The 15,336-nt window shown below is 39.0% G+C and overlaps 1 protein-coding gene across 2 annotated transcripts in view; it reads right to left on the bottom strand.

Moving 5' to 3' along the window:
• Positions 1–1,166: 1,166 nt before the first annotated feature.
• Positions 1,167–15,336, bottom strand: part of midn (midnolin) — a 72,806-nt gene continuing 58,636 nt past the window's right edge. For both annotated transcript variants that reach the window (XM_062039120.1, XM_062039119.1), the window contains one exon: positions 1,167–2,393. In XM_062039120.1, the coding sequence (XP_061895104.1) occupies positions 2,131–2,393 (263 nt within the window). In that variant the 3' untranslated portion in view covers positions 1,167–2,130. The remainder of the gene's footprint in view (positions 2,394–15,336) is intronic.

The following is a 15,336-nucleotide window of genomic DNA, read 5'->3' as shown; positions in this document are numbered from 1 at the left end:
CAAGGGCTAATTCATCCCTACAAGCCTGTTTTGCAGGTTTCTCTGCTCTTCAGGGGATTGTTTTTTAATCTCCTGAAGAGGGCTATTTTATCCCTGCAAGCCTGTTTCGCAGGTTTCTCTGCTCTTTAGGGGATTGCTTTTTTTTAATCCCCTGAAGAGGGCTATTTCATTCCTACAAGCCTGTTTCGCACGTTTCTCTGCTCTTTAGGGTTTTTTTTTTTAATCCCCTGAAGAGTGCTATTTTATCCCTACAAGCCTGCTTCACAGTTTTTTTTTTAAAACCTCTGAAAAGCCGAGAAACCTGCGAAACAGGCTTGTCGGGATGAAATAGCCTGTGTTTTTTCCTGACCTAACATGTATATGCATATATATATATATATATATATATATATATATTAGGGCTGCAACTAACGATTAATTTGATAATCGATTAATCTGTCGATTATTACTTCGATTAATCGATTAATAATCGGATAAAAGAGACAAACTACATTTATATCCTTTCCAGTATTTTATTTAAAAAAAACAGCATACTGGCACCATCCTTATTTTGATTATTGTTTCTCAGCTGTTTGTACATGTTGCAGTTTATAAATAAAGGTTTATAAAAAAATAAAAAATAAAATAAAAAAAATACAAAATACCAAAAATTGCCTCTGCGCATGCGCATAGCATAGATCCAACGAATCAATGACTAAATTAATCGGCAACTATTTTTATAATCGATTTTAATCGATTAGTTGTTGCAGCCCTAATATATATATATATATATATATATATATATATATATATATATATATATATATATATATATATATATATATATATATATATATATATATATATATATATATATATATATATATATATATATATGTATATATGTATGTGTGGGAAAAAATCACAAGACTATTTCATCTCTACAGGCCTGTTTCATGAGGGGTTTCCTCAATCCTCAGGAGAGGATTGAGGAAACCCCTCATGAAACAGGCCACACATACATATTACGCTCTACCACGGTATCGAGCACTATTTTTTGGATAATCTAATTAAGACACATATATATATATATATATATATATATATATATATATATATATATATATATATATATATATATATATATATATATATATATATATATATATATATATATATACACGTTATCGATGGGAAAATGCATTTTTAGACAATATGATTTGCCTGAGCGGCTAGGAGACACCGAAAGGAACAAGCGGTAGAAAATTGATTTGAAATGCCAGGTTTAAAAAAAATTTAAATAAAAATTTAAATAATTTTTTTTTTACTTGGGACTTCCCGCGGGCCGGATTTTGGACGTTGGCGGGCCGTAGTTTGTGGACCCCTGGTTTAACATGTACCAGATTTCTGAAAAAGGAAAAGGTGTAATACAGTATGTCAATTTATGATACATGTTTGTGATAGTAGGCTCCAGCACCACCCCGTCACCCCCGAAAGGGACGAGCGGTAGAAAATGGATGGATGGACAAAGTTTGGGAAACCCCGCCCTATGTCGCCGAGGTTGATCAACATGTCCATATTAGGCTCCGCCTCCTTTCTGCGCACTGTTCAGAAATCCAAAGATCATGTGCAAAATCCACATTGAACTGTTCTACATGAAAACCTGAATGCTTGGTGAACAATGCTACATTTGTATTCTTTTATAAAATAGTATGTTTCCAAACAGAAAAAGGAACAACAGCAACGACATCAACAACAACAACAACAACAACAACAACAAAAATAAGTTTAACCACCCTGTTACAGGTCAGAACCGGACTGCTGCTGCTGCTGCTGCTGCTGCTTAATGAGTTTGTGAGAATGCCCGCCGCGGATAACCCGATAAAGTTTCTTGGGATTTTATTTTTTTTCTCCAGGAGAACACTGAGGCACCTGGTGCTTGTGTCCAGAAGTCCAGCGTGGAGCTCTTGGTCCTTGTCCAGAGTGCGCTTTATCACACAAAAAGTACAAATACCACCACCAATCAATGGTATCGCGAGACCTTACGAGAGGAGTCAGGTTCCAGTCCGAGGACTTCGGTCTACAAGTGCGAGTCATGGTCCATCATCCTGCCACGTGTAATCCCGTTAGTACGTTTGATCCTTTCCCCTCTCAGGCCATGACGAACTCGGACTTCAGGTCGGCCTTGACGTCGGGCTTCCAGACGGAGTCGTCAAAGTCCAGGTCCAGGGAGCCCTCGCTGGACGTGCTGCTGTTGCTGTTGCTGCGCCCCGCCTTGCGGTTGGGCAGCCAGTGGTAAGGGCCGCGCTGGTCCCGCCGGGCCTTCCGGCGCAGGCGCTTCTGCTGCATCAGCAGCTGCAGGCGCTCCACCTTGCAACGGGTGGCGCGGTTCTCCGTTTGACGGACGCGGTCACCTGGACGAGAGAGGACAAGGTCAGTTAATACGTGATAGCATGCAATATTTGGCTGATACCAGCTGTTGATCCAGTCTCGACTAGTTTGTGTGTGTAAAGAAAACACGACATCAGATAAGCCATCCATCCATTTTCTACCGCTTGTCCCTCTGGAGACTATTCCAGCTGCATTCGGGCGGAAGCCGGGTACACCCTGGACAAGTCGCCACCTCATCTACATCCACACTAGGGTTGTGTTGGTAGCGGTACCAAAATGTATTTCCATACTTTTCTAAATAAAGGGGACCACAAAAAATGGCATTATTGGCTTTATTTTAACAAAAAAATCTTAGGGTACATTAAACATATGTTTCTTATTGCACGTTTGTCCTTAAATAAAATAGTGAACATACAAGACAACGTGTCTTTTGGTGGTAAGTAAACAAACAAAGTCTCCTAATTTAGCTGCTGACATATGCAGTAACATATTGTGTCATTTATCATTCTATTATTTTGTCAAAATTATAAAGGACAAGCTGTAAAAATACCTGTTCATTTACTGTTAATATCTGCTTACTTTCTCTTTTAACATGTTCTATCTACACTTCTGTTCAAATGTAATAATCACTTATTCTTCCGTTGTTTGGATGCTTTACGTTAGTTTTGGATGATACCACAAATTTAGGTATCGATCCGATACCAAGTCGTTACAGGGTCATACATTGGTCATATTCAAACGTAATTTATAAACATAATATAAATTTTAAAAAAAGGAAAGATGTAATCGTAGTAGTATCGATGTAATCATAGTAGTATCGACTAGATACACTATTGTACTTGGTATCATTACGGTGGATGTCAGGTGGCGGACCGGTACTTTTCAGAGGCAATAAAGAACCGAATATGATTCATTAGTATCGCGGTACTATACTAACACCGGTATACCATACAACCCTAATATGTGTATATTTATGTATATATATATATATATATATATATATATATATATATATATGTCTTAATTAGATTATCCAAAAAATAGTGCTCGATACCGTGGTAGAGCGTAATATGTATGTGTGGGGAAAAAATCACAAGACTATTTCATCTCTACAGGCCTGTTTCATGAGGGGTTTTCCTCAATCCTCAGGAGATTGAGGATTGAGGAAAACCCCTCATGAAACAGGCCTGTTTCATGAGGGGTTTTCCTCAATCCTCAGGAGATTGAGGATTGAGGAAAACCCCTCATGAAACAGGCCTGTAGAGATGAAATAGTCTTGTGATTTTTTTCCCACACATATATATATATATACATATATATATATATATATATATATATATATATATATATATATATATATATATATATATATATATATATATATATATATATATATATATATATATATATATATATATATATATATATATATATATATATAGCCTAGCTTCTGGCCAACATTTTTAACCCAATGCGGCCCCCGGGTCAAAAAGTTTAGGGACCCTTGACCTACAATTTCAAAGGCTGCTGACCCCTGCTGGTGGACTTGTTGGGTACCACTGTTTTACACTGTACTGCTAATGCTGTATTTACAGTATTTTTCGGGCTCAAAAGGCAGGAAGGCAGCGAAACCACAATCTATTAGCCAGCTCCATTAGTATCTGTCTGGGCATGAAATAATCAAATAAATGGCTCCAATGTCGATAAAGCCGAGCGAGGCCTCTCTGCCAGGACGTTGCACGGAGGTTCCGACTCGCACCGGAGCGTACTGGCACGTATAAACACGTACACACACACACACACACAGTAGCTTTTAACGTGGGTCGATGGTAAATTAAAAAGAGCTATTGATTAAACCTTGGCTCTAGTGCAGCCATCCATCTCTGAGCCCAGGACAACGCTATTGGCTTTCAATAGAAAATGCAAGCGAATGGAAATTGTACACGGAGAGAAGAGGAGAGACGGGGGGGGATTGGGTTTTTCTTCTATTTTTTTTTATTTTCTTCTTCCTTTATGGCTTCCTACTCTCAGCTCATTGACCCAACAACCCCTTGATTTCGCCCCCTCCTCCCCAGAGACAGTCTAGATGGGGCAGTGTGAAAAAGGGGAATGGATAGAAGAGGGGAGGGTGTGGGGGTTAAGGAATTCCTCCCCTTGGGGCGAGTGTAGGGAAGGACTAAGGGGAAGGGTTGGGGGCTAAGGATCAGGCCGTAGGTGGCAGTTTATCTCAATCGATTATGCCCTCCCAAACACCCCTATTGGAATGATGTGGGGTCTCCCCCCACCCCTTTCCTTATCCATTCTATTGAATGCATCCCATTGTTACCATGGAATATTCAAGCATTATGTATAACAGACCTGGGCAAATTAAGGCCCGGGGGACGCATGCGGCCCGTTAAGCTTTTCAATCTGGCCCGCCGGACATTCCAAAATAATTGTTTTAGATCTTTAAGATGGAAACTGTAGCTGCTATTATGATGTGCAAGGATGATTTTGTAAGTCTTGAACTATACAAAGTATTTCAATGGTTGGAATCTGCGCTTTTGCATGATATACTAGTTGCGATGGTAATCTAATTAGTTACTATGGTAATCTAAGTCACAACAGCTCAGACCAGGCACCAAGCAGTGTGGGTGGGGGAGCGTTTCCGCAGAGTGTCCGCCTGAAATGCGGGTGTCAGGGACGGATGCGGAAGGAGATTTTTTACAACAAAGTGATATATGAGATGTATCAGACTGTAGGTGGGTTTATTGTTTACCATTCGCGTTCATATTTCGCTGTGTTTGTTGCATTTTTGTCGTGTTTCGCTCGATTGTAAAATATGTCGATGGAGAGGGGGGTGTGACGTTCATATGTTGTCAATATTCAGTGTTTTATCGTTCCTAGTTAATATTGTAAATCCCACATTCTTTATTTTTATGTACATTCTCGGTCTCTCGTTCAGTAAAAAAAATACAAATTCCATTCAGTTTTTTAAGGCGGTCTGTCATAACTTTTTTTTTAGCATTAAATCAGAAATTATTGTGAGGTTTTGTATTAGTGTTCCTAAAAAAATAGGACCCAAACAGACGTACTGTACAGCAGATTTTTACAGCTTACATATATATGTGTGCATAGATATATAGTCGAGGTTTCTGTGGTTTATCTGTTATACAGTGCTAAATACCGGAGTAGAGCGGAATATAAGTTAGGTCAGGAAAAAACACAGAGGCTATATCATCCCTACAAGCCTGTTTCGCAGGTTTCCCTGGTCGTCAGGGGATTTTATAAAATCCTAACGTACAGAGATAGATAGATATATATACCCGCCCCCAGACACATTTTTTTCTCTAAATTTCAAAATAATTGCCCAGCCCTGATGTGTAATACAGGTACATCAGCAAGGATGTGTGCTAATAGCAGACCTATGATGATTTCTATCTACTGTTTAAACACCTCCTTGTGGCCTTGATTATATGTATTGGATTTGCTTTTGTGTAGATATTGCATACATTTTGCTCCACAGTTACATTTATAACCTACTTTCTGCATATAGTACAAGCCAACAGTTTGGACACACCTTCTCATTCAATGCATTTTCTTTATTTTCATGACTATTTACATTGTAGATTGTCACTGAAGGCATCAAAACTATGAATGAACAAATAGCCACCCTTTGCTCTGATTACTGCTTTGCACACTCTTGGCATTCTCTCGATACGGTATAGTAAAAAACTGGCAGCGGAGTTGCCAAATTAAAATTATATATTCTATTTACAGTGATATGTTGTAAAAATAATAATAATTTCAAAAAAACACACCATATATTTTACAGTAAAAGTCTGGCAACTAAGCTGCCAGTTTTTTTCTGTAAAAAACAGTGGTAAAATCCACAGTTCTCTTTAAGTTAAAAACATTTTAATATTTAAATTTTTACAGTAAAATTAAGTCAAGTGAGCTGTCAGTTTTTTTTTTTTTTTTACTGTAAAATCCAGGGTTGGTGCCACATTTTATTATGGTAAAAAAATGGCAGCGGAGTTGCCAAAATAAAATTCCATTTATAGTGTTATGTTGTAAAAATATTAATAATAAAAAAAAACACCATATATTTTACAGTAAAAATCTGGCAACTAAGTTGCCAGTTTTTTTCTGTAAAAAACAGTGGTGAAATCCACAGATTTTTTTTTAGTCTTTACGTGAATAAAATGTAAAATATTTAAATTTTTACAGTAAAATTAAGTCGAGTGAGCTGTCAGTTTTTTTTGTTTTTTTTTATACTGTAAAATCCACGGTTGATGATTTTATGGTGCCACATTTTATTATGGTAAAAAACTGGCAGCGGAGTTGCCAAAATAAAATTCCATTTATAGTGTTATGTTGTAAAAATATTAATAATTAAAAAAAACACCATATATTTTACAGTAAAAATCTGGCAACTAAGTTGCCAGTTTTTTTCTGTAAAAAACAGTGGTGAAATCCACAGATTTTTTTTATATTCTTTACGTAAATAAAATGTAAAATATTTAATTTTTTACAGTAAAATTAAGTCAAGTGAGCTGTCAGCTTTTTTTTTTTTTTTTTTTTTTACTGTAAAATCCACAGTTGATGATTTTATGGTGCCACATTTTATTATGGTAAAAAAACTGGCAGCGGAGTTGCCAAAATAAAATTCCATTTATAGTGTTATGTTGTAAAAGTATCAATAATAATTAAAAAAACACCATATATTTTACAGTAAAATTCTGGCAACTAAGCTGCCAGTTTTTTTTCTGGAAAAAACAGTGGTAAAATCCACAGGTTTTTTTTACTCTTTAAGTTAAATTTTTTTTAAATATTTACATTTTTACAGTAAAATTAAGTCAAGTGAGCTGTCAGCTTTTTTTTTTTTTTTTTTTTTTACTGTAAAATCCACAGTTGATGATTTTATGGTGCCACATTTTATTATGGTAAAAAAAACTGGCAGCGGAGTTGCCAAAATAAAATTCCATTTATAGTGTTATGTTGTAAAAGTATCAATAATAATAAAAAAAAACATCATATATTTTACAGTAAAATTCTGGCAACTAAGCTGCCAGTTTTTTTTCTGGAAAAAACAGTGGTAAAATCCACATATTTTTTTAACTCTTTACATAATTTTTTTTTTTTAATATTTAAATTTTTACAGTAAAATTAAGTCAAGTGTGCTGTCAGTTTTTTTTGTTTTGTTTTATACTGTAAAATCCACGGTTGATGATTTTATGGTGCCACATTTTATTATGGTAAAAAACTGGCAGCGGAGTTGCCAAAATAAAATTCCATTTATAGTGTTATGTTGTAAAAGTATCAATAATAATAAAAAAAACACCATATATTTTACAGTAAAATTCCGGCAACTAAGCTGCCAGATTTTTTTCTGGAAAAAACAGTGGTAAAATCCACATATTTTTTTTACACTTTACATATTTTTTTTTTTTAATATTTAAATTTTTACAGTAAAATTAAGTCAAGTGAGCTGTCAGTTTTTTTTTTTTTTTTTTTACTTTAAAAAAAGTGTTATGTGTAAAAATATTAATAATAAAAAAAACTCACCATATATTTTACAGTAAAAGTCTGGCAACTAAGCTGCCAGTTTTTTTTTCTGGAAAAAACAGTGGTAGATTTTTTTTTTTTTACTCTTTACGTAAAAAAATTTCAAATATTTAAATTCATAGGGAAATTCATTAATTATTTACTGTTACAAGCGGCCCTCTAGTGGCCGCGATGACTGCGGTGTGGCCCTCAATGAAAACAAGTTTGACACCCCCATTTGTTTTTGTTTTTTTTAAATCATCCAAAAGTGTAGCCAGCAACAATGACTATTCTGCACTATTCCAGTCGCACAGAAAATGCAGCCAAACTATTTCTACAGTTGCATGTTCAAAAAGTCAAAAAGTTTGCTGTAGACCAGGGGTCTCAAACTCAATTTACCTGGGGGCCACTGGATGCAGAAACTGGGCCACAAGAAAAGATTTCTCAAAAAAATCTAACATGCACTTTTTAGTGAGTTCACCTTTGAATGGCTGTCCCGCCCTAGCAACATACTTGCCAACCCTCCGGATTTTTCCAGAAGACTCCTGAATTTCAGTGCCCATCCCGACAATCTCCTGGGGCAACCATTCTCCCGAATTTGTCCCGATTTTCACCCGGACATCAATATTAAGGGCGTGCCGTGATGGCACTGCCTTTAACGTCCTCTACAACCTGTCGTCGCGTCCGCTTTATCACCATACAAACAGCATGCCGGCCCAGACACATGTTGTATGCGGCTTCTGGAGACACACGTTAGTGACTGCAAGACATACTTGATCAACAGCCATACAGGTCACACTGAGGGTGGCCGTATAAACAACTTTAACACTGTTACAAATATGCGCCACACTGTGAACCCACACCAAACAAGAATGACAAACCCATTTCGGGAGAACATCTGCACCGTAACACAACAGAACAAATACCCAGAACACCTTGCAGCCCTAACTCTTCCGGTCTACAATATACACCCCCGCTACCACCAAGCCCCCCCCCCCCCAACCGACGCAAGGAGGGGGATGGGGGGGGGGTGTATATTGTAGACCGGAAGAGTGAGGGCTGCATGGCATTCTGGGTATTTGTTCTGTTGTGTTTATGTTGTGTTACGGTGCGGATGTTCTCCCGAAATGTGTTTGTCATTCTTGTTCGGTGTGGGTTCACAGTGTGGCGCATATTTGTAACAGTGTTAAAGTTGTTTATACGTCCACCCTCAGTGTGACCTGTATGGCTGTTGACCAAGTATGCCTTGTAGTCACTCACGTGTGTGTGTACAGAAGCCAAATACAACATGTGACTGGGCTGGCACGCTGTTAGTATAGGGTGTAGAGGGCGCTAAAGGCAGTGCCATCACGGCACGCCCTTCATATTGTTGCTTGGGTGAAAATCTGCAGACATTCGAGAGATTGGTTGCCCTGAAATTCGGGAGTCTCCCGGAAAAATCGGGAGGGTTGGTAAGTGTGACGCTGTCAAGCGCCATTCATATAAAACTCGCGGGCCGCACTAACATTCAATTTTCATATTAAGGTGCGGGCCGCAAAATAACGTCTCGCGGGCCACAGTTGGCCCGCGGGCCGCGTGTCTGAGACCCCTGCTGTAGACTAATGTGAGCGCAGGGTAGCAGAGGACAGGAGAAGAAGAAAGAAGGTTTTTTTTTGGCTTGGCAAGTGCTTTGGGAATGTGCTTGGAGCTACACCAAAATGTGTGTGTGTGTGTGTGTGTGTGTGGTCATTCATCAGCGTCACTACCGGAGCCCTGGGCGGCTGGGCCGGACACAGTTGGCCACAGGGATCTCCAGTCTATGTTTATGACAGTAGGGCTATTATTAGTGCTGGATAAGAGGGACACAACACACACATGCATGCAGGCAGGGAGGGAGGCTGGCCCACAGCCTGACTGCAGAGCTCTGACGTTAACACAATAACCTCGGAGGACGAGAGATGGCGAGGACTCACAGGAAGTACATGGGATATAAGATAAACAATTGTCTGCTTCTACTTATTTGACACAGGCCCCATGGAAGCCGGAGAGGCTGAGCGAGAAAGACAGGAGGTGATGTATGAATAATCGATGTGTCAGTGAGCTTTTCCTTGCCTTTCAGCCCGGCCCAGCAACAAGACCACGAGTAGGAGGAGGGCTGGGAGAAAAGGGCGGTGAGGGTGAAGTGTGCAGGACACAACATGGAGGGAGCTTCTGCTTTTAACAAAGCTTTGCATTTTGCACTAAAAATATCCACAAACATGCGCTCCATGGTACTAAATACATCTGAGCAATTCAAAGGTTCCATATAGGGATGATGTTTGATAAGAAATTATCGAGTTCGAGCCCATTATCGAATCCTCTTATCAAACCGATTCCTTATCGATTCTCTTATCGAATCCAGATAGGTTGTTGTAAATGGAAAAAAAACACAATATTTGGTTTAACAAAAGCTCACTTTTATCTTATAAGAAAAAATAAAATAAAAATAAATAAATAAATATTGACTGTTGTTACCCAAAGTATATTAAGTGGGATTTTTCAGAAAAACAAATGTATACAGTAACACATAAACAACCTGTCTCTGTGATCACTCTAGGCGAAAAGCCATGCCTTGAGGCGTTTTTTCCGGTCCATTATTTTTGCTGCTTGAGTGACATCACAGGAAATGACGGAGCTCAGTCTAATGACTGAGCTACGTCATTTCCTGTGATGTCCCACAGGGCATTTCTTGTGGGGCGGGATTCGTTCCCAGGGATTCAAATAAAGAACCAACTCTTTTTCTTTACTATAGTGGCCTCGATGACGGGAACCGGTTCTCAAAAAAGGGATTTGAGTCCATGGAATCGGTTCTTTTCTTATCGAACAACCGGGAGAACGGGTTTCGAACATCATCCCTCGTTCCATATGAGACTAATTTTCAACAATTCTAAATAAGTCTAAGGCTATGTCTAGGGCCGCAACTAACGATTAATTTGATAATCGATTAATCTGTCGATTATTACTTCGATTAATCGATTAATAATCGGATAAAAGAGAAACTACATTTCTATCCTTTCCAGTATTTTATTGGGGAAAAAACCCAGCATACCTGCACCATACTTATTTTGATTATTGTTTCTCAGCTGTTTGTACATGTTGCAGTTTATAAATAAAGGTTTATGAAAAATAAAATAAATAAATAAATAAGAAAAATTGCCTCTGCGTATGCGCATAGAATAGATCCAAAGAATCGATGACTAAATTAATCGGCAACTATTTTTATAATACAATTTGATCGATTTAATCGATTAGTTGTTGCAGCCCTAGCTATGTCTAACACCATAAACAAATAATTATTTAGCCTAAGCCCCGTTTCAGCCACACTAGACCATCGTTTAAGGTTCTCCTCTTCAAAACATGTTTACACGGGTAAGTGCACCGAGTATTTCTTGAATCTCCGGCTCTTAACTTTATATGGACTCACTGATTGGGTACCAACTGAGTTCGAAGAGGAAGTGACGTCAGAAAGACCGCGCCCCACACGGCCAGCTTCATAATAAAGCGGTTCCGTAACTCGGAGATAACCACTGGATATATGGAGGCGAGTCATCCAGACATGCTCGTGTTTCTCCTTTCGTCTGTACAGACGCTTGTGGAAATCACAAATGAATACCTTAAGAGAAAGCGATTGCAGCTATTTGGGATACAACACTTCTCAGACGGCAAGAGAACTTTCCAAAGTCCAGGTGAACTGTGATTCTACCTAGTGAAAAACTTTGTCCATTTGTCAAAGGAGAGACAACGAGAATGCGGGCTCCCGTGGATGTGATAAAAAAAAAAATAGCACATGCTTTGTATTACCTGGCCGTCGAGGGAGGACTACAGAAAACATTTGGACTGGCAAAGCAGACTGTATCAGTTATTGTCCGCCATGTATGTCGCGTACTCAACGTCTAGGTCCAGAGTATATAAAGTCACCAAAAAGGAAATGGACAATGAAAGTGAAGGCAAAAGAGTGAGGAGTGTCCTGACCAGATATCTAGATCCCTAAATTGATTGACGTAAAATGTTCTTTACCACATTGTTTACTTTCACGTGTCCACTAAAGATTTGATTAAGTTATGATGGCTCAGGTGTGATTCACTACAATAGGGCCCCACAGCGCACTGGATTCCAGTTCATTGAAATACCACAACACTGGATATTGTTCAGATAAGTTACATTTAATTCAAGAACTTGCACACAAAGCAACACTGGAGGTGACTATGACGTGCGCATTTTCCGTCTGGTGTGCCGTGGGAGATTATGTAATTTCACCTAATTGGGTTAAAAATATTTTTTTAGCAAACCAGTAATTATAATCCGTAAATATGCCGTTGTTGAGTGTCTGTACTGTCTAGAGCTCGGCAGAGTAACCGTGTAATACTCTTCCATACCAGTAGGTAGCAGCAGGTAGCTAATTGCTTTGTAGATGTCGGGAACGACGACAATGGTTTGCAGGTAAAAGGGTGTCTAATGTTTAAAGCAAAAATAAACAAAAGGCGAGTGCCGCTAAGAAAAGGCATTGAAGCTTAGGGAAGGCTATGCAAAACTAAAACTGAACTGGCTGCAAAGTAAACAAAAACAGAATGCTGGACGACAGCAAAGACTTACAGCGTGTGGAGCAGACGGCGTCCACAAAGTACATCCGTAAATGACATGACAATCACCAACAAAATAGGAGCGTAAGACAAGAACTAAAACACTACACACAGGAAAACACCAAAAAACTCAAAATATATCACGCCGTGATGTGACAGGTGGTGACAGTACACCTACTTTGAGACAAGAGCTATAGTGATGCATGCTTGGTTATTAGAGATAACCGATAAATGCTTTAAAATGCAATATCGGAAATTATCGGTATCGTTTTTTTTATTATCGGTATCATTTTTTAAATTTATTTTTAAATTTTTTAATTAAATCAACATAAAAAACACAAGATACACTTACAATTAGTACACCAACCCAAAAAAACCTCCCTCCCCCATTTACACTCATTCACACAAAAGAGTTGTTTCTTTCTGTTATTAATATTCTGGTTCCTACATTATATATCAATATATATCAATACAGTCTGCAAGGGATACAGTCCGTAAGCACACATGATTGTGCGTGCTGCTGGTCCACTAATAGTACTAACCTTTAACAGTTCATTTTACTCATTTTCATTAATTACTAGTTTCTATGTAACTGTTTTTATATCGTTTTACTTTCTTTTTTATTCAAGAAAATGTTTTTAATTTATTTATCTTATTACATTTTATTATTTTTTTTAAAAAGGACCTTATCTTCACCATACCTGGTTGTCCAAATTAGGCATAATAATGGGTTAATTCCACGACTGTATATATCGGTATCGGTTTATATCGGTATCGGTAATTAAGAGTTGGACAATATCGGAATATCGGGAAAAAAGCCATTATCGGACTAACTATTGGTTATGGTTGGAATTCATATAAAACAATTGCGAGAACGACTTTTTATTGTCAATATCGGCTGCTGAGTTTCATTTTTTATGTTTTCTGCTGGTGGCGTGCCTCAGAATTTTTTTAATGAAAAAAATGTGCCTCGGCTCAGAAAAGATTGAAAAACACTGTCTTAAAGGCTTACTGAAACCCACTACTACCGACCACGTAGTCTGATAGTTTATGTATCAATGATAAAATCTTAACATTGCAACACATGCCAATACGGCCGTATAAAGTGCAATTTTAAATTTCCCGCTAAACTTCCGGTTCAAAACGCCTTTGAGGATGACGTATGCGCGTGACATAGCCAGTAGAACACAGGTGTGGCTTCCCCATTGAAGCCAATACGAAATAGCTGTTTTCATCTCATTATTCCACAGTATTCTGGACATCTGTGTTGGTGAATCTGTTGCAATTTGTTCATTGCATTATGGAGAAAGAAGCTGAGCAAGCAAAGAAGAAAGTCGGTACGAAGCAGAGTATTTTGCGAGGGAAGTCAGCAACACAACACAGTCGGTGTTTCATTGTTTACATTCCCGAAAGATGCAGTCAAGATCGAAGAACTCGGACAACAGAGACTCTTACCAGGAGGACTTTGACTTCGTTAGCAGACGCAGACGCGATACCGTGAGTACGCTTCCAAACATTTGATCGCTTGCTATAACTAGCTCGAGCTAGTAGCTAGTAGCTAGGAGCTAGGAGCTAGCATAACAAACACCTAGGTGTTTGTTACGCGGGATTAATTTGTGGCATATTAAATATAAGCCTGGTTGTGTTGTGGCTAATAGAGTATATATATGTCTTGTGTTTATTTACTGTTTTAGTCATTCGCAGCTGAATATCAGGTCCCACCCGCCTCTCACAGCATCTTCCCTATCTGAATCGCTTCCACTCCCCACTAGTCCTTCACTTGCACTTTCCTCATCCACAAATCTTTCATCCTCGCTCAAATTAATGGGGAAATCGTCTCTTTCTCGGTCCGAATCTCTCTCACTTCTTGCGGCCATCATTGTAAACAATAGGGAACTTTGCGTATATGTTCAATTGACTACGTCACGCTACTTCCGGTAGGGGCAAGCCTTTTTTATCAGATACCAAAAGTTGCGATCTTTATTGTCGTTGTTCTTTACTAAATCCTTTCAGCAAAAATATGGCAATATCGCGAAATGATCAAGTATGACACATACAATAGATCTGCTATCCCCGTTTAAATAAAAAAAATTCATTTCAGTAGGCCTTTAAACGACCATTGTCTGTGTGTGGACAAGGATAAGGTTAGGTGGGATTTACCCTGGATAGAAGGGGCCTTAGTTGTTGAAATCATTAAAACTACTGACCATGATTTCATATTCAGGATCGATCGAAGGATTGACTTTAACGTGAGATTCTATGCCGGAACCTGGGAAAAACAAAGTAGCCCGGCGCCACCAAACAGCTATAACCAGTCAAATCGGACACAGTGCCGATCAAACCGGTGGGTAAAAATGAGCGTTGTGACAGCCAGTGAAAGGGCGCTTGACAGCCCTGCAGGGACACACGCTCTTCAATGACTTTTAAGACTTCATTTGCATTCTCCCTGGCTCTCCTTGTCGACAATGAAAGGGCACCTGATGTGCTTGACTGGCTTTTCGCTCGATAGCGCCGTTAAACTGCGTCACCGACGGGTAAGGCTGCACGTGTGAGAAAAGCCTCGGCCGTTGGATAACGGAAGACGGTCGGGGGGGGTTTAAATTCTTCCTCACCCTGCCCTTTTGGCTTGCCCGGGACGCTAACGTGACCTGACAAATCTAAAGGGGACGAGTGCGGGGGTGAGGAGATCCGGAAGGCGGGGAGAGAGAGACAGGAGCTTATTCTGTGTTGTACTAAGGCAGCTGCAGTGGGAGACGGACTAAAAGGCAGCCCCTATAATCCCAAAGCCCTCCCCTTCCTCTGCCCCACAATGGCTCAGCCCGGTGCCCTCTATGCAGCCCCT

This window comes from Entelurus aequoreus, linkage group LG27 (genome assembly GCF_033978785.1).
Source record: "Entelurus aequoreus isolate RoL-2023_Sb linkage group LG27, RoL_Eaeq_v1.1, whole genome shotgun sequence".
Classification (NCBI taxonomy): Eukaryota; Metazoa; Chordata; class Actinopteri; order Syngnathiformes; family Syngnathidae; genus Entelurus; species Entelurus aequoreus.
This window is presented reverse-complemented; position numbering and strand designations above follow the sequence as displayed.